The sequence below is a fragment of the Cephus cinctus genome, unplaced genomic scaffold (genome assembly GCF_000341935.2).
Source record: "Cephus cinctus unplaced genomic scaffold, Ccin1 Ccin1_scaffold1125, whole genome shotgun sequence".
Taxonomy (NCBI): Eukaryota; Metazoa; Arthropoda; class Insecta; order Hymenoptera; family Cephidae; genus Cephus; species Cephus cinctus.
In genome coordinates this window covers 23798-44678 of record NW_014333630.1, presented here as the reverse complement: position 1 = coordinate 44678, position 20881 = coordinate 23798, and the positions used below count along the sequence as shown (strand labels likewise).

Below are 20881 nucleotides of genomic sequence, written 5' to 3'. Positions count from 1 at the left end.
CAGTACCTAGATACAAGAAACTACGGAGCGGAACACCTGAACACCCTGACCTTCCACGTCTCACACCCAGATCCAGGAAACTACGGAGCGGAACACTTGGACATCCTGTATCTCTAAAAACTGTCACCTAAAATACGAGGAACTATGCCGAAGTACACATATACATACATCCATACACGCGCGCTCCACATGACTGCTATTAAAAACTAAAAATTCTATACTGTTGTGAAAGCACCAGCTCCACATGAATGCTATTAAAAACTTAATAATTCTGTTGTGAAAGCACCCTCATACTAACTGGAAATTCGGTATGTACGGTAGCTTCACGTATAAAGTGTATTAGATTGTGTTGTGTATTCGTAAATTACTAACACCATACAGAGTACAAATAGGTAAGGAAGGCAAAGTAGTCAGAGCCATCTATCGTGTAAAAAATGCGATGGACGTGCGAAGACGACGACGACGACGACGACGACGATGACGACGACGACGGAACTGAAATAAAATCATCTCGCTCGCCATCTCAATACGCCCTGATCTCGTACACTAATCGTATTGAACTTGGTTGCAATCGCTTCAGAACCTTCAATTCCTATAGTGAATGTATCAATAACTTTTCCTCATATATAGCGGTTCATAAGATATTTCGTTCCAATCACAGGTATAAGGAGTTGACTCGAGTAAAGAGTCTCGGCGCGCTGCGCCCTTTACAGCCGGTTGCCTCTACTTGGCGCGAGACTCGACCGAGTCTCTTGATTTCTACGCAGGTCATTAAGATTTTATACATTAAGATTTTTTAAAATGAACTGTTATAGATAAAAAAGGGATAGGATAAGAGAAATATGAAATTAAAATTTGTGTTAATGGTAAACTTCAATTTAATTAGGTCAATTAATTTATTAAATTGTATTGTAATTAGTTCTATTGTATTCTATTGTATTATTCTATTGTAATTAATTCTATTGTACAATTAACGTTATCACAATGACTACCTCAACATTCGCAAATACAATCGAACTGTGAGAATTTAATCTGAACATTGGTAATTCATCATTGTCACTTATTACAAAAATTATAAAGGATTACTCAGTATGATTGTATCGAAACATTGTTGTGGTAATATAATCAGTATAGTCGACCGAGCAAATCCGTAAAACAAGATTAAAGGAAAAAACAATATATTTTATGCAAAAGGAACACGGTTTTTTTTCGTTATTCCGGGCTAATGACCGAAATGAACAATATTTAAGGGGAGGGGGGTTTTTGCCGTCCGTGGATAGCAATAAGAAAATAATTGTCGCTTACACATGCGCACGACGACTGTCTGATGTTTTTTGGTTAGACTAGTCGTGAACATAATGTAAAAAAATTTCTGTACTTGATGTTTTCCACCTGTAACCTTCGATTAATTCAAAAATATCTTTTTTAATATGATAAAAATCTCAAAACTGAATAAAAATCTACGACAAACTTAAATATTCACAGTTTAAACATTGTGAATTTAGTTGAATTCCAATTAAAATCGAATAAAAATACGCTGGCAAATCAATTTCTAATTTTGAAATAAGAAAGGTTTATTCTATCAATTTTTATTTTATATATGTCTTACTTATAACAATATTTTTAATTGAATTTTGAATTTTAACTGTCAAAGTGACACTGCAGTCAATGGTTTCTTAGCGTACATTCATTTTAAAACCTCATTTATCAAGTCGGGGGGCTTCGCCCCCTACCCCCTACTGGAGCTCCGCCCCTGGAGCCCACTGGAGGCCTTCGCCCCCCAGACCCCCCTTTTGCCCATCACCGACCCACTGTGCCCCCATACCATAACATTACAATGTTAATTGGAGACTTATAACATTGCCCCACACGCGTACGTACGCTGTACAATCAAACACGAGTTTCCTGTATTCCACTCTAAGTGTTTTCAACTAAATCAATTAAAGTTCTCCCGTGAATGACGTAAAAAACATCTTACTTTGCATAAAGTATCGTGTGCATCTTGGAGTCTAACCCGTCCTCGCTTGAGAACAGGTTTGACTCCGCGATACACAATATACTATTATTTCTGTAAATTAGTTTTTTAATCCGAATTCAAAATTCAGAAATTCAATATGGTGAAATGCAAAAAGTTACTTTATTTGGATGAAATTCTGTACTTGGGAGTTTTTGAAGTCGCTGATTACGAATCCGAACTCAAAATTCATAAATTCTTAGCTACCCCAATAACTCCTGAGTACAGAAATTTAGCCAAATCAAGTTACTTTTGGCATTTGGGTCCGCCATTTGAATATTTGAATTTTGAGTATAGACTCGTAATCTGCGACTCCAAAAACCTCAACGTACCAAATTTGAATTAAATTGGATGTAAGGAAAAATGTATGGTTCGATAAATAAATAGATTCTATGATAACCAAAAAATGGTCGAACTTTGAGCTTCAATATAAAATCAGCGATTTGGAATTTCAAAATTTTTACACCAGATTCGAATTCAGCGATCCAAAATAACCCTCAGTATGAAGTTTTAAATATATCGGTTGGTAATTAATGCATTTTTTTTTAATTCAAAGAGGTGTAACACCGGTATTACAAAGGGTTAAATGCACACAAGTTAATATTCATATAATTAATTAATATTACAATTTACCGTGTCGCTCTGATATTTTTCTAATTGTTCAAGATAGGCATTAATTTTGTTACAAATATTCTCTATACTTAAAGGTAATATTTGAAGGATACATCTCTGCAAAACACTGTTTACTTTAAGTCGTCTGTAATCACGTGGTTTTTCTTGACATAGACACTCGCGTGAGATTGTCTCTTCTGTGTGCAAACGCCTCACAATTTCTTTAAATACGAAAGACACAATCTGTCTAGTGAATCTATACAGTGTAGTGAATAATTTTCATTTTCAAATAATAAAATAAATAAAAAATTAGTGAATTCCATTTTTAATGTAACCAGGGCAAGGATGACATATTTGCGGAACATTACAAAAAACTTTCAGTAAATCAAGGTATAAACGTTTCAACGGTATCAATCTGGTGATAGTAGAACAATGGCACAAATATTTGTTTGACGGTCCAACAATTCGGTCGAGTCTCTCGTCAACTAAAGGCAATCGGCGGTACAGGCAATGGCCGACCGGCACTCTTTACACGAAGCATATCTTGTACCTATGTTTCAAATCAAATATTCGATAAACAGCTATACATGTATAAGAAAAAGTTATTGATTTTATTTTAGCTTTGTTGTCATCTTTACACGTCCATTTACCTTCTTACACGACAAATGGCGCTGCCTGCTTTACATTTTTAAAGGAGCTCGGTCAAGTCTCGCGCCAAGTACAGATAACATGCTTTACAGACCAAGGCCGATCGAAACTCTACCCGAAGTAGGTCTTGTACTAGTGCTTCGATTCGAATGTGAATTACTATACATAGAAAGAATAATTTGATACATTCATTTGATTGTAATCAGAATGAAAAAGATTGGTGGACGGGATTAGGACGTATTGAGAGGTCGAGTGAGATAGTTGGCATTCAGTTATGTCATCGCCATCTATACACGTTCATTATCTTTTTACGGCGCGATTTTTTTTTCTTCTATGCTGGCTGGTCATCTTTTTCGCAAGCATTCTAGTATGTATGATATAATAGGGCATCTTTCGATGAAAGAATATATATGCAAGATGATTGACCAGAAACCAAACTTCTATTTATCTCCATGACATTATCTGACCTGTGCCTCTTAGCGCACATTTTACCTACGCTTTGTCAAACGCTCGACCTATTACAGTGGCTCTCCGTACCATCGCTCTCTCACTAGTTATCGCGTCTCAGAGCCCCATATGCACGATTATACACTGTAACGTGACGTTAGGACGACACATTCCAAAAGCCCCGCACCTCCGCGCGCTGCCGACAACACGACGATGCCTCCGGCCTCCATCTCTAAAGAGTTCGTTGGTCTGGGGTTCGGGAGGAGGAAACGGGGGAAAATAGTGGACCGGCGGCGGAGGCACGGGGCCCTTAGGGTTGAGAGTCCGCACGCAAAAGGTGCTCAACCGTCGGGACGCAGTGCCGGTATCCCGGGAACTTCGACCGACTACGGTTTCCGGGTCCGCGGGGAGGGCGCCAGAAAGGAGAATTGTTTTGATTTTTGATCTACCGCGAAGAGCGGTAGGTAGAAGAGAGGGGGTATGTGCGGGGAATCCGTGTGTAAGGACTCGGGTGTCCGGTGGACCGCGAGAAAATGAGTTTGTTTTCCGTGCTCGGGCGATAGCGGATCTATCGGATAATCGCGGATTGCGATTATCGAGATTTCTCGCAGAGAACCATGGCTCCCGTTTTTATTTTATATAGTATAGTGCCAGTGCGTGGCTGAGTGTGTGAAACTCCGAGTGTTCGGAGGACGCCCTCGTGGAGCCGGGACGCGGCACCATGGAGATAGGCGGAAGGGACACGGCCACCTCTATTGGGATTTCTTAAAGGACTGATGGGACAGCCAGCTCTCGGCAAGTACCACGAGAGCGGTATTATTTAGAGAATATCTCGCGCGGGAAGATAGCCGAGCGGGAGTGGTGCGGACACACGAATGCCTCTGGTGGCTACCGACATCAGGGGGCACACTCCCGAAGAAGAAAAAGTTCGTCTCAAACGAGACCTTCTAGGAAAGGCGAATTGCGGCGCGACGAGATTCGCGGATTCGGTAGGCACACCGAAATAGGGACAGGTCTTGGACAGGCTAGCCACCACGAATCGGAATAGCCGTGAGCCGCCGTTGGGGAACACACTGTACGCGACGGGATTTATATTGTAAAATCCTTCGTTTATTTAATGGTAATAAACGAAACGGTATTCTACTCGCTGCCTAATCATTTCGCGCGCCTTTCCGATGACTCCGAAATTCTCTCTCGTCGCCCCCATTTACCATTTTCAGTGCGCTGAGGCTGAGCCGCCGGGAAATGTGGAAGACGGCCGTTGTGAGGGATGGTGGTGCGGGAAAGCCGCACCTAGCGCCCAACAACTAGATCTTCGGATCTTTTCTTCGATTTCAGCACGTTGGGAGCGGTCACGGATTATTTGTAGGCGACGCTGATGGACGGCATACGTCACAATAGATAGTCAATTGTATGGTCCTTTTAAATTTATGTTACTCTACTATCACGTTTGATAATCGCATGTTATTGATAAAGGAGAGAATGGAAAGACAGATTGACTCTACTCTACTGATTTTAATATAGCCTGTTTAGGGTTAATTCTTTCGGAATTTTACCCCGGATCGACATGCTGTTTACGTCCTAAGAAGTCGATAGTCATAAGACGTCGTGGTCAGGGATCGAACAATTACGACTAACAGAACTTAAAATCGACATACTTTTAGTGAAGTATAGATCCTTGTAGAAGGTTACATTATACTTTTAGATTCAAATTGAAAATATTAGCGGAATGAAGATAAATAGAGAGTGATTCCGAAGTATTGAAATATCAACTGAGTTACACATATCGATATTCAAATACAGTAATTGGAATTATTAAGAAAATTGACGAAATTGAACTCTTACTTGCGAGGTGATCTGATACTTGATCGCGAGCTGGGATTTCGCGTAGGTATTAAGTGTGAGACAGAAGTCAATTTGGAAATTTAGTTAAGAAATCGATGGTTGATCAAGATAAGGACAACATAATATTTATGTTAAGATAAAATAAAATAACTTACATTTATCAGAAAGGCTCTCAATAACGTTTGCAAGTTTGAGGAATTGAAGTTTTCAGACCTTGAATCAGCGAGAAAACATTTATGTACATGACATGTCCCACGGCTATGATAGTCAGAATAATATTTAGCATAAAAATCTGTGTATGAACTTTAAAAACTTTATAATATTAAAAAAAGCCAAGGTGAAAGCCACTGTTGAAAGTAATTACTAGTTTTTTTTCTCACTATGATACGACATAAAATGTAAGAATAAAACCTCTTCTTGTATGGCCTGATACTGAGACTATTGTGTACTTACATACTTATACTAACTACACTTTTGAATAATAAGTCCCAACTTATTTCCAAAATCGAGGTATAGGTGTATTATGTCACTCTGTAGAAATAAAGTAACTCCACTCGCGAGTATTTATAAGCAATGGGCAACGTCGGGAGGATGTTCACAATGGCTTTTTAGGGACTAACCTTTCAGTAATTTACCCGGGATCGGCCAGTTACTTACACCCTATGTCGTTGATAGTCATGAGACTGGCCGTATAGAACGAATTGTTACCGAATTGGATACAAATTTAAATCCACATTTGGAAATTATTATGAAAACTAATAAAACTAGACTTCTACTTACGATGCTGTGAACTTGATTATATCGCGGAGGTCATCCCTGTTGACGGTGGTCGGTTCAAATCTGCAACCGACAGGACCCGTGGCGAGGCCCGCGGCCCCCCACTCCTCGTGCCAAGATGCACCGGCGGATGCGCTTCATCCCCGGCTGCATGGCTTCGGGGCGGTCGCCTAAACTGCACTTACCGAATCTTCCGGTGAACCGTACCTTTCTTCCTCGTCGCTCGGGTCGTGGTGGTTGGCAATTTTCCTCCTCGTCGGCCGTCTCCACCCTCTATTCTCCGAGTACCGTAGGAGCGCCGTCGTCGTCGATAGATCCCATTCCATATCACGTCCGGGAAAAAGCCACGTTGCACAACAGGTCCTGCAATCCTCACACACTCTCACCACACTCCAACCAGAAAAATCGCGATACCTTATCCGCCGATTTTCGGTATTCCCGATCCGCGGTTCGAAACGAAGTGGGCCCCTTTTTGCCCCCCGGCCCGAGGATTCCCGAAGAATCCCGAGTTCACCCGAACTCGTGCGTTATCCCTCGCCTCGGTCCGCTATCCGCTTTTCGGCGCTCACCGCCCGCCAGTCTCCGGGCGGCGCCGATCTTACCCGAGTCCGCCCGATTTTCGGGCTCGGCGGTGCCGCTTTCTCTCCCCGGCTTCCCCTTGCCATGAATCTTCGTCGGCCTCGGCATTCTCTTGGCGGCTTTCGTTGGCGACACGGCTCTCCGTGCCCCTACGCTTTTATGTAACTGGCCGTCCCACGGACGCCACGTTACAGTTTATACCATAATTTCTTCAGGAAGCATATCCTAGCCTTGGCTGTCACAGAAGTGTGAAGCACAACTGTCGATATGTTTATGTACGGTAGGCGATGAGTTAGAATGATTCTTAGTAAGCCGATTTTTAAGTTATTACTGTGTAGTATGTGTAGTAATATGTCGGATAAAGATGGTCATTGAATAGCAAAGACTGATTACATTTTGCTATAGATACTTAACACGTTGCGCTGAACAGAATAATAGTAAAAAGCATGAAGTGTGATTGAAGGTTCTCATCCAGACGTAACATTATGTCAATTAAAGTTAAATAATAACAAAAACAAATACGTCAATGATTCAATAATGCGCTTGTTACGAGAATTTCAAAAAATTTTGTTTAAATGGAAGACACTTAGATTGATATTTCAAAATGCTTATGCAAACGAGATTACCTCTTAAAGGTATTTTTTTAAATCTTTCCGATTTAACTTTTGTAAGATGTTTCTAAGTTAAATGCGTACTATGCTTGATAATGAACACTATTTTCAAGACGTTATAATATCTCCCAGCCCTCTAAAGACTACTCGTTAATTCCACAACGAATATTTCAAGAATTTACGCTTTTAAAATAATTTTCTTTAATATTCCCATTTTAGGAATCACAAAAGAAATCGATCTTACACCAGACATATGAGGAACATACTATATAATAAGGTACATTTTGATATCAAAATTTCGCAATGCTATACAGCCTTTCTGTAAACTTAAATTATCTTTTCAAGTTTTCGAAACGAACAATTTAACAATGTTCAACTATTTCTTTGTAAAACTGTGGTCCTTTTAGAATTCATATAAAGATTAAATAAATGGTCGATATTACTTCAGTATAAACTGTTCCCAAGATATGATTTTCTTTAGTGAAAATTCACGAAGATTTTTATAAAATCCAACTAACTGCGTTTTTCATTTTGATATTTATATATAGAAATTTTCTCGGCACTCGGTATCGTTTTAATCAATAAATTGTAGGCATCTTAATGTAAACAAAGCGCAACGGTCGACTATTTCCTAGAACACAGCAACGTTGCCTAGCTCTCGCGCGTAGGGCAGAAGTCTCGATATAGGAGGGGGAAGTAAGAAGACAAAGTAGTAGTCGTCGCAGAGACGCTAGGGCGTAAACACAGTGTGTGCTTGTAGAAAAGAAAGAATAAAGACCGTTCTACTTATGAAGACTAGAGTTTGATTCCTTGTTTCCCAGCCAAAATGCCTACAAAATACATAATGATCGTGAAATCCCCGAGGAAAGATTAATTAATTATACTATATATGCGTTAATTTAGCAAAGTAATTAAATGTAAGTTCTGTTGAAGAGCATTTAAAACACTTTTACTTGAAATTTCCTCCAAATATGCCCTAAACAAAGAAATTTGAGAAAATGGAACTATGCTAAGCTCATTCGCGACAAATTATCTGTATAATGAACATCAACCATGCCCTGGACTGGGGACCATTACCAAGCATCGATCATCCTACATCCTCAGTCCAGGGTATTGTTAATGCTTACTGTACAAGAAGTCAAAAGAAATTCGGAATAAAATTATCCACTAATTGTATAATTAATTGTACCAGTAATTATAAAAGTCACCTAAGTCATGAATATGGAAAAATTGAATTAATTATTAAATAATAATTTTTTTAAAGCAAACGAAAACGTCTAATTATCTCAACGACACATTTGCGTCTTGGGACACTTTCATAATCGCCGGAAGAATTAAATACATCACATAATCTCCATCAACAAAGATAACCACCACTTATAATTACCAAATTTATTACAGTATCTTCATTTCTTCTTACAGAATATTTATCATACTCATTAGCGAAATTGTCAATAATAATAATTTTACTCATATCACATACAACTTATATGCATGTACGCACGTACTAAACATAATTTTATTCAAAAACCCATATACCCATGTGATGTTTTTCGAATTTAAAAAATTCTCTGTCCTAACCAGCAGCCATTGAAAAGTTAGTTGGACCTGTGATTCTAAGTTACGATTCGTGCTTTTGGCTGCTCTATTTACAAGCAGCAACGTAGCATTCTCCCCTAGGCTATTATCACTACTTCGGCCGCAATTTTCAAATAAATAAAATGACCAATTTTTAGCAAGTGATCAAATGAAGCACTGTTATCCAAGTAGAACGACAACAAACAAAAGGAGACGGCTTCTTGCGTTATATTTATACTTTGTCTCTTTTTTTTAAGTTTCCTATTTAGTAAATATGAATGCACGTGCATTTTGAATAATGAGAGAGACAATATTTACAATTATTGTTCTGTTCTACCTCCAATCAATTCATCAAAACATTAATTAGTCTGTAATTTTTATATGCCAAAAAACTTTGTCAAATCCATTAAAGTACACGGAATAGCGTAACTTAAAAAAAAAGAAAGAATATAAAACTAAATAATAAAATACTATACGTTTAGTAAAATACATTTAGTAAAGCTTTTCTGACTTATATAGTCATTATTCTATGCTTGAATACGTATATCGAATTACGGAAGAAAGGTTTTTTTTTAAATTGGAAATAAATTAAATTTTAAGCTTTGTGGAATATCAGGACAACCTCGCTTATTTTCCTTTCATATCATAACATTTACATAATAGACAATTTTATATTTATATGGGTACGTAGATTCTAGTGTGTGGGGTATGTCTGCGTGTGTTGGGTATTGTGTGTTTCCTTTATCACATATTTAATTTCTTCATAATAAATAATAATTATCTACTTAATGTTAATAATTTGTTAACATAGAGAACGCTTCGACTTTGATTATCATATCTGTATGAGATGCATGCATTGTTCGAATTTACATATTCAATATTATTTACAAAATCGTTCTGCGTTCCACAACGCAGAACCCATCAACCACATGTCTTGCTTACAAAAATCCAGAATATTTCGTTACAAACCCTTGTATTTTTTTTCTTTATGTATTCCACAAACGCAACCCTTCTCGAGGACATGACTTCGACATAACATAGACGTAAAATGTATTTTGTTTCTGTGTCAATTATATTGGACCTAGTTCAATTACATAGATGCACCCCAAATTTTCCAATTAATTATTTCAATCTAAAAATTTAAGAATTAATTAGATAAGGGGGCTGGCATATCTCACTCATATATATGTATATATAAAGAGCAAGTACGCGCCTATGGTGAAAATGATGAAATCAGCTTTTAATGAATAATAATAGGTATGTAAAATTCACTTTGATTATCTTAATAACTGTAATAATACTTAATATACCCAGTCCATCGAAAGGCACAAGTTTGATAACCAATTAAAATTTGATCGATTACATTCAATCTGTCAGCCCTCTTGTTTTTATGGTCGCCATTTGTTGAATTACATACGTATTACAGATATACAAGAAACTTCCATGGATTTTTTTAAGTATAACGTTATTAACACGTCATGTGTGAATGCATCAGTATACAATTACAGACCTCGGATCTATTGATTTTTTATTTTCGTTTTTGTCCACTTTTTTGCACATCAAACTGCGTTTTCTTTTTGTCACAAGTTTAGTATGGTTTTTTGAAAATTGGATTAAACGGTTAAAACAGAGCAAAATCATTTATTAAGTTCACATACATTTTTTTATCATTTACTTGTGCATTTCTGTGGTAAAATATAATTATGATTATCATTTTGATATGTTAAATTAAGAATGCTCGAAATTGTATTATTATGCAAACACACGTGCGCATAACATCAATAATCAATTCAACTTATACTTTCTTGTGCTCATGAAATGGCACTTTTTTGGTAATGAAATAAATATTGTTACAAAGCTTTCATTTATTCAGAAAAAAATTCGGAAAAAACAATCGCTAACGGAACCATTAAGTATAACAAATTAGAAGAAAGAAAAGATCATCGCCGTGGTTCTACGTATTATATCAATGCCAATGAAGATACTTTCTTGTAAATATAAACAGGACAAAAATTGAAAATGAAAGGCATCCTCTTTAAAACTTCTTGAATAATAAATCTTTCCTTCAAATACCTATAATGAACACATCAGTATTTAGTAATATAATTTTGGTCTAAGATCCTCGAAGACAGAGAAACAAATTTATAACTTGTTCAAAACAAAAAATATACGAGAACTTCCAAAATAAATACTCGACTATATAAAAATGTTCGCGTAGAAGAATGTCCACGCATGTAAATTATTTCCAGTTAAACATAAAATGAAAAGAAATAGAACCTTATAGATTCAAAACCAAAAGCCACACAACCTATAAAATCGAAAATTCCTATACATTTTTTAATTTGAGTTTATACGTATGAATTTATTTTTATTCTAAATATTTAATCGAGATACCATTATAATTATAATGACCGCGTAAAGTAATGTGACAACAAAAATAATGTATACAAATACTTTCACCATATCACACTTATTTATGACGATAATGGTAAGAATAGTAACATTTTTCTAGCAATCAGAAATGATCTAATTAATCACTTAAATTTCGCTACCTATAACACCCACGTATGGATTGTGCCATCGGGACGCGGGGGTGTTCCGGACCTCGTTGTAGTGAGCGGCTAATGTGAAATTTCCAACAGAGGCGCCATCGGCAGTGGGACCAAAAGTAGATGTACCACTGACATGGCACGAGCCATTGTTATTGTTGTTGTTGTTGTTGTTGTTACTGCTGTTGTTACTTACGCTGTTGTCACTATCGCTGCCAACCATACTCGTGAAGAATTGAGAACGGGAAAATCGACCAATTTCCGTGGATCCGAATGCCTGATGGAAACCTGGCAATCGTTGCTTGCAGCAAAAGTTTTCCTTGGACCATTCATCACTCTTTAATTGATTGGCCTGATATGAATTACATTCAGTATATGTCTGCATAAATGGTTTCTGTGAATAAGTGCGAGATTGCATTCGCACCTGCAAATGCATCTGATCATCCTGTTGTTCCGATGATAGATCTGTATGGAGTCTTCTTCCGGGTTGCAACGTACTGGATGAACTCAACTCGTTTGAAGTTCCATGCATCCATCGTCCGTCATTTTCCGTGCACTTTTCTTCATCGTGTATCTAGTGAAGATACATTTCATTTTTTTTAATATCTTCATTTATAGCGGGTGTATCAGAAGAATTTCCGAATTTAGGTGTGACTTCGAACTGTCAATATCACAATTCAATACTAGTACTAAGGTGTCTTAGACCGTTATTTATATAACCTCACCGATTTTACCATAATATTTTTTTGTCACAATTTCGCTATATCTTTCGTACGCTTTTCTTGTTTACTATATTCTTTGCTCCCAATAAACGTTACTACTAGTAACGAGGTGTGGCATTACTGATTCGAAACCACAACCAAATTAGATTTTTGCGATACATCCAATATATTAAAATGTACAATAGAGTGCATGTTAGTAAACGCATGATATTAAAAAGCTCAGTGTATATCAAAAATATGAATATATAATTAAAAAATGACAGCTTGATACAATAACGTTGCACGTTCAATCGTACATAAATCATGTCACTACTGATCTGCATTATGTAATGAATTTTCAGGCACGACCGCATGGAACATATGGGAGCGTCTTATGCAGTCGCCATCGAAAAAATGAAACAGAAAATTTGAAGATGTCCAGCACTTTCGGTTTCAAAACAGCCATGCGCAAAGATCCTTAAAATCAATGTCAAAGTGTGTATCCAAACTTCTGAAAGAACCGCTACACTGATTGATTTGAAATATAAATGAGAAATTTGGTTCAAGATGTAGATAGCGATTTTCAAATATTTAAGACTTCGGGGATCGAAACAGCACATTCACAAAATATGTAAAAACTTAGTATCGTAGGTGTGCATCTAAATGTCCGGTTGAATTGCTTAACCAATCAGATTGAAATTACAGAAAAATCATTAGCATTTCCAGAATTTCAAAATTAATTTTTGTTTTGAACAACCAATGTATGAATGCGATCGTAGGATCAAGTCGTCATCCCTCAAGTCCAATTTGTTTGCTCTAATACTTTCAATAGCGAATGCATAAAACGTTCCGACAGGCTCCACGCCGTCATGTCTAAAAAGCAGTCGATATATTTAACTAAAATACTCTTAAGGTAGTACGAGCGGTACAGTCCCAGTGAAAGTAAAAATGAAAAAAGTTTTAAAGAAATTTAAAGCATGAAATTGACATACAGAAAGCTATATTCGAAAAGAAGCAAAGTGCCTATAATATAAAAAGAAATAATAGTTGTAAAATTATTAACAGCGAAGCAACAAAAGCGTAGTTGCTTATTGTTAGAAGTCATACCTTGTATCATTTTTCTTAAGAAAAATCTACATCACTTGTCCGAATACAATATACTGTAGCTTATTTTATTTGTTCAAAGATTCTTTAAAGATCCACCAAAACAGATTTTTTTCTAAAAATATATGGTACAAGAAATATAGCTATTTGCTCATACTATGATGCAATGAACAATTTCTTTAGCAACAATTTCTGAGGAACAATAGTGCTAATCGAAAATTCTAATCCGGTAAATATCTAGAGAATCGTTTAACGAATAAAATAAGCTACATTACATTGAAATCGGACAAGTAATATAGATTTTTCTACAGAAAAATGGTACGACGTATGACTCTTAATACGCGATTGCTGCTTCGTTGCTAATAATTTTACAACTATTATTTCTTTTTATGTTAGAGGGACTTTGCCTCTTCTCAAATATAGCTTTCTGCACGTCAGTTTCAAGCTTTACATTTGTTTAAAACTTTTTCATTTTCATTCTCACGTAAGAGGACTGTACCGCTCGTACTACCTTAAGAAATAAATATATTTCTTAGCATAATTTGTACCATATATAATTCTCAAGTCTATGAAACCAAATGTGACCAGTAGAACATTAAACACGGAATCATATTACTTATGTTAGAAGCTAACAAAAGCGAAGTTTTTAATCAATGCATGCTTATTTCAAATATACCATTTTTTAATACTTCTTTATGGTCGTGACTAGCTTAATATGTAATCCGAGCAATATTTATCACTCTACTTTTTCCACTAAAAATGAATTTAAAATGAACATATTAAAAGACTCAGTCGAGTCTCACACCAAGTACAGGCAACCGGCTGCACAGGGCACGGACCGCAGAGATTCTTTACCCGAGTCAACTCTTATACCTATGTTTGGAATCAAATATCTTATGAATCGCTATATATGAGAAAAGATTGTTCATACATTGTCTACAAGAATTTAAGGTTTTGAATCGATTACCATCGAAATCAATAGGATTAGTGTACGAGATCAGGGCGTACTGAGATAGCGAGCGAGATGATTTTATTTCAGATACGTCGTCGTCGTCTTCATGCCAGAAATTCCAAAGTACTTACTTAAAAACGTAATAATGGTATTCTAAGCCTATATGTTTGTTATTAGACTTTAAGCGTGATTATTTTTGACAAATTATTGCTAATATACTCTGTATAGAAAGTTGACGTTAGTTTTGTGTTTGAAGACTGGCAAAATTAATGCAAATTTATATCGAGTAACCGTTATTCACAGACCCCCCATGTAGTACTCGATAAAGGAACCACCTAAACTTTGATTTATTATTAAGTGACCATTAAGTCATAATTAAATATCAGAAACACTAGTAATATAAAAGAGTAGCGAAGACGTTTTAGGTAATTTTGAAAATACAATTAAAATGGACTACTGTTAGATCGTATAATAAGCAGATATATAATGACTTATGTACTTGACATAGTTTTTTTACACGAAAATGTTATTGGGGGGGGGTCTAATGTAATATCGTTATAATTCCAAATCGATTGATCTAATCTCCAATAAGTCTACATGGAATATGATATAAGATATAGCAATATGTATGGCTTGAAAAAACCTTTCTATGTATTTTGATTGCTATATGCTATTGTTCTTTTTATATATAGTTTGAGCATACTAATTGTCTAAAACATACGAAGTATCCCAAAAAATAATGATACCCAATACTCTTGTGGTGAATATGCAGCCGGGAGCCTGTTTCTTACTTCGACCTTATTTGAATTGTGATGTGCTTCATCAATGAAATTGCGCTGTTCACTGCGGTGATCCTGAAGGAAGAGCATATGTCGAGGGCTACGAAGCATCGCGCTTTGCGTGGTGGAGGTAGCTAGAAATGGGAAAATTTTTTAGAAAAAAAAAATGTGAACAAAAATTTTGTTAACAACGTACGCAATGGTAATCCGCAAAATTGAGTCCAAGCCCCATGAGTGTGCGAAGCTGCATTCGGAATATTCCCATGCAAAGTCGCGATTTTTGAAATTGGGGTTCCCCCCCCGTGATAGCTATTAGGAACATTCTGTAAGAAACAAAATTAAGTAAAAAATCGAAAATGAATTTCATCCAAATAACCAGTTATTAGACAAAGTAATTAAGACCATATTATTAATTTTTAGTTTCATAACACTTTTAGCCATTTTTTGTCTACCTGATACGGGTGCCATTTTTGTCCCTCCGTAAATTCGGCGATAATACAATAATCGCTACTAGGCTGTCCACTAACTGTATCTGCATTAGTGTTATGCTGCACAAAATCTCCGGCATAACTACTCGTAGAACTATTTGAGAATGCATGTCCATTGACGCAATCAACTTCTATCCTCAACATCTCGTTACTTTTGTCTGCCATCCCCTGATGTGCAGGTATACCCTTAAAAATACAAACTTATTGTTAATAATATAATTTCATTCCATTTATCAACGCTTGCTCATACATTTTTTACCAAATACTGTTTTATTCATTGATAAGTTTCATACGTTCACTTTCCTGATTAACCGACACTTAAATTAAATATACCGACAAAACCAAATTCAAATTTTTCATTGCCAACAGTGATACAATATATCTTTATCTATATTTTTACATTTTTCTGCATATTACAAGTTTCTGTCACATTATTAATTATATCTCAAAACAACTGTGTTGCCGAATGTAAGTAAAATCAAACAAACGATCAACATTAGAATCTAAATCTTGCTGTGGATCGACTCATAAATAATAATAATATACTAAGGGATGAGTACGCCCTTATTGTTTTGTACAAAGCCTAATTATGCACTCACTCTTGACAAAAGAATTGGTTTCATAAGCCCAATTGGTGCTGCGTGTCCAAGCGAGATCCATGGATTAACTGCTCGATCATAATTATCATTGGAACTATTTTCAGGCAAAGTGGATATAGTGGCCCCTGCACCCAGGACAGATGTAGAACCCGCCGACGGATGATGTGAAAAATTCATATTTTTCGACGTGTTGACATTCAGTGGAGATGCAGTTCTTACGGCAGATGCAACGGCAGATTGCAATATCGACTGTCGTGACATCTCACGGCTTTGTTCACGCATTGCTTTTCGCAAACGCGCCTCCTTCGGATTGTATACGTAATCTGAAACGAAGTTAAACACTTTATATTTTCATTCATATAAATAAAAAAAGTTATAAAATGTTCATATTTTCTATTAATATTCAACTTAATGTATTAAATGGAGAATATTATTATTAAAATGTTTTGAATCCGATTGATGTTATAAATCATTTGTATGCAAAACCGCTGCCATTCAGTTAAACTTCCATTATTGACTTCTCCGTTTGAATCTAACATAGCATTGCACAATTTAATTTCAGTTAATGCGTTTGAGCAGAGTATAACGATTTTCCTTCAAATTTAAGAACATGTATATACTGTGACGTTATTTTCTTCAAGTTGCCTCGTAGCAAAGCAACCTGATTGCACCACAAATAAGAACGAAATGGACGATACTCTAAAATTTCCCCGGAAAAGGTAACTAAGAAATTTTGGACTAGGATAACTGCCAAATGGACGCCAGACGCAACGCTGCGTCGCGAGACACACGAAACTCCCGAGAAAAGTAAGAGGACTCCGGCTAGGAGGAAAGAAACGGAAAGAGATGGTAGAGGGGTAGGGAACGCACAGATGGTAAAAGAAAGTAGATTGAGAGACTACGAGATATCGAATAACAGTAACAACAGGCCCTTTTATTGTGGGATTTATAAAATGAATGTAACAAATGAAATAACAATAGATGGAAATGAAATAAATAAGAATACGATATCGCGCGAGACGACGTCCTACACGGGACACGCGAACGAAATACGCTAAGACAGAATAACACGCTATATAAGGTCCTTGCGAGACACGTGAAATAAAGAGAAGTAATCCTTTCTACGATACAATTTACTTCTGTGACCTACAGGGCTCGAGACAACTAAGTGGCTCAATCATGGCTTGCGCACTAATATTTGAAACATGCCAATGGACTAATTCGATAACTACTTCACAATACGAAATTATTTGTTAACTACCCGACGCGAAATGCTCTATATTAAAGTAGATATTAACCAGAGCCTCCAACGAATCATATAACTACGATACGGGGAAGAATGGTACGCAAAATCTAAGTTCCTTCACAGTCTACGCGCGATACAGTGGCGTACGTCGCCTTTTCGTGAGACTCGGAACGGATAGACGATCAACGGGGCTTCTTGCCGTGTCTTTTTGGTGTCCAGATAGTGGCGGGTAGTCGCTGCAGTCCGGTCTTGGGTTGACGAGACGTTGCAGTAGCGGAGGGTAGTGACTCGTCGGCTTAAAGTAGCTCCCTGAGCTCCCTCTTCGATACGGATGCCTCCAACAGGGCACCGATACCGGGATTGACGGAACGTGATGGTAGTCCATAACGATGTTCCCTGTTAGTCGGCTCCCTACTCTATTTTGGGCCGGCCGTGACGGAGTGGAGGCGCCTGCTGATGTTAGCGTTCTTTCACGCTCCCTGGCGTTAACCTCCGGCTGTTCTCTTCCGGCGATACTAAAGAGGATGACGTTCTCTCTGTTGGTGTTTTCCTCGGCGTGGCGGTAGTTCGACGTATCGCATGAAATTATTGTATAACAAAAATTAGCCTAATCTCGTTAAATATAGTAATCGGGACCCTGGAGTTCTTGGCCGGTACAGTCGGATTTTACCTCCCGAGAGACGATACTGCGTTCCGTGATCAAAAGCACGCGAGTACCACATCGGGACTTTTGTAACGTTAAAAATTAACGTCACAGTACATACGTACACAGTGATTTCACAAAATACTAGTACAGGAGCACTTTACTTTAGAGTACAATATGTACCTTCCTCATTCTTCTGAAATTAGCCACAAACATTTTTGTTTATGTACATTAAATATAAAGCAAATTAAAAATACATTTTAAAAATGAATTAATTACTGAAATATAATAACTCCTACTTCCTTGTTCAATACAATCAATCCAAGTAAGTTGTGTAGATAAAATTTAAAGTAAAAAAGTCATCAACCATGTCAAAGTTATGTATCATGTATGTACATTGTTTGGGAATGTCAATTTAGATTAGATACAAACTCACCTAGTTCCCATATACGAACACTTCATCTTAACATTAAGATAGCGCGTGACATTCCAGCTTGAGAATTATTCGTCATAGGTTGCGCAGTTGAATTAATTTATTTAAATTTATTCAATGCGTAAGTATTAAATAATAATTCAAGTATGAGGAACTGGTATTATCATCCATAGCTTGTGCAACTTTCAAGCTTTAACCTCAAATGTATAGGTTGTAACGTACTTTGGTAACTAGACACCAATAGCGAAAAATCTGAGAGCTAACTATCTTCGAGAACAAACCTGCGTTACCTTCGGCCGTCCACCCTTTGCTCAGAATTCGCAAACCAGGCGATTGCCAGCCAATTCTTTTTTTTTTCATCCGGAACTGACGAGTCGGTATGAACTGGGAGTTGGGGTGAAACAGACCCAACTCCACCGAAACGGGAGCTCCGACGGAACCTATCAGATAATGCAATAACTTAACGGATCCTGTCGATTTTTAGGGGCGCGTGAAAACGAGTAACGCAATCTTTGGGGTCGCATAAAATAAGCAAACGCAAGTGGATGCACGAACTGGAGCAGACGGTTACGCAAATGCTCAGGCTGCTAGGCTGAAGTAGAGAGGATCGAAGTAAGCGTCAAGGAAATAGTGCCGGATACAGAGAGCAACAAATCGAGAACGTAACAGAATGAACCAGAGGTATAAAATCGAAATCCCTCCACCAATTAATATATTGGGAGTCCTCACTGGAGCTAGTGCAGCTAATTCGTGAAGGCCGAGAACTGTATCTAGAGGTCACACAGGTAGGCACTGCACTAGGGCACAGCACTACACCTCCAGAATGTTACGTCCGACGCAACGCAACCCCACTGCCCCCCCCCCTTCAGCACCCCCTCAGTACTCCCATTAGCAAAGGTCAATGACCACAATAAATGTAACTGATCCTCGACGAACATGCGTTACTCATTATAAGTTATATATATATTATGATAATTTAGGGATATCATTATATTGTACACGACATCTCACACTTTTTCACATTTCCAGAAATCACACCAACACTGTGACATTATAGGTGGATGAGCGGAAAGAAAGAGAGATCACGACAAACAAAGAACAAGAACGGCACGGACAGCAATGCTGAACGGAATACCTAGAAATGAGGTGTCTAAAGATCATTTTTATTATAGCACCGTGAGAACCTCGCACGCAAGAACTCCTACCAACTACCCTTCACCTACCCCTACACCTACATCACCACCAAGATGATTCAGACAATGCACTAATCCAAGGAAGAATCCGGAATCGAAGACTTATAACTAGAATTCTATTGAGCAACCGGATACAACGGCCCCGATCACGCCTTAACACGTATCCAAATTACCGGGAATTTCCTGACATTGCATTCAATCCCCTCCAAATTCAAAATCTTTCTTACGAATATCAATTACCCTCAGTTACTAATCAATCCTCTGGTAGATCTCTGTCTCTGTCTCTGTCTCTGTCTCTGTCTCTGTCTCTGTCTCTGTCTCTGTCTCTGTCTCTGTCTCTGTCTCTGTCTCTGTCTCTGTCTCTGTCTCTGTCTCTGTCTCTGTCTCTGTCTCTGTCTCTGTCTCTGTCTCTGTCTCTGTCTCTGTCTCTGTCTCTGTCTCTGTCTCTGTCTCTGTCTCTGTCTCTGTCTCTGTCTCTGTCTCTGTCTCTGTCTCTGTCTCTGTCTCTGTCTCTGTCTCTGTCTCTGTCTCTGTCTCTGTCTCTGTCTCTGTCTCTGTCTCTGTCTCTGTCTCTGTCTCTGTCTCTGTCTCTGTCTCTGTCTCTGTCTCTGTCTCTGTCTCTGTCTCTGTCTCTGTCTCTGTCTCTATCTCTGTCTCTGTCTCTGTCTCTCTCTCCCTCTCTCCCGCTCCCACTCCCGCTCGTCCATCAGAGATGGGATTGCAAACATTTCACCTGTAGTTCTTCGGTCTGTTGTTGGAAACTTTCGATGCCGGCTGGAGTTTTGTCTCGCTGAAAATGGTGGCAACATGGAACATCTCCTGCAATAAGTGTGCCCTGCACCTATACAATCACCCACGTGCATCATACGAAATAGAACATGTAGGAAAGCTTCAATAAAGATAAGCACATTTTCTTCCATTTTCCTGTGATATTTCATAGATAATCGATGAAAAAAATCATGAATAGGGTATGGTTGAATTCGTCTCAATGAGACGAACAACTTGTGCGGATTCAAACATGTTGTTGCCTTTTAAAAAAACTGGATTTATGCTTGCAACATAGAAGCATAAATAGTAGGAGGA

General features: G+C 37.6%; 1 protein-coding gene across 5 annotated transcripts in view; it reads right to left on the bottom strand.

Annotated features, from left to right (window-relative positions):
* Positions 1-20881, bottom strand: part of LOC107272205 — a 48546-nt gene that overhangs the window by 10074 nt on the left and 17591 nt on the right. For 2 of the 5 annotated variants that reach the window (XM_025089525.1, XM_025089530.1), the window contains 5 exons: positions 16284-16606; positions 15649-15870; positions 15393-15519; positions 15164-15330; positions 11857-12234 (listed from right to left, as the gene is read on the bottom strand). In XM_025089525.1, the coding sequence (XP_024945293.1) occupies positions 11857-12234; positions 15164-15330; positions 15393-15519; positions 15649-15870; positions 16284-16606 (1217 nt within the window). Of the gene's footprint in view, positions 1-8884; positions 11792-11856; positions 12235-15163; positions 15331-15392; positions 15520-15648; positions 15871-16283; positions 16607-20881 lie in introns of those variants that run through there. The other 3 variants (XM_025089528.1, XM_025089529.1, XM_025089526.1) reach the window with 3 other exon arrangements.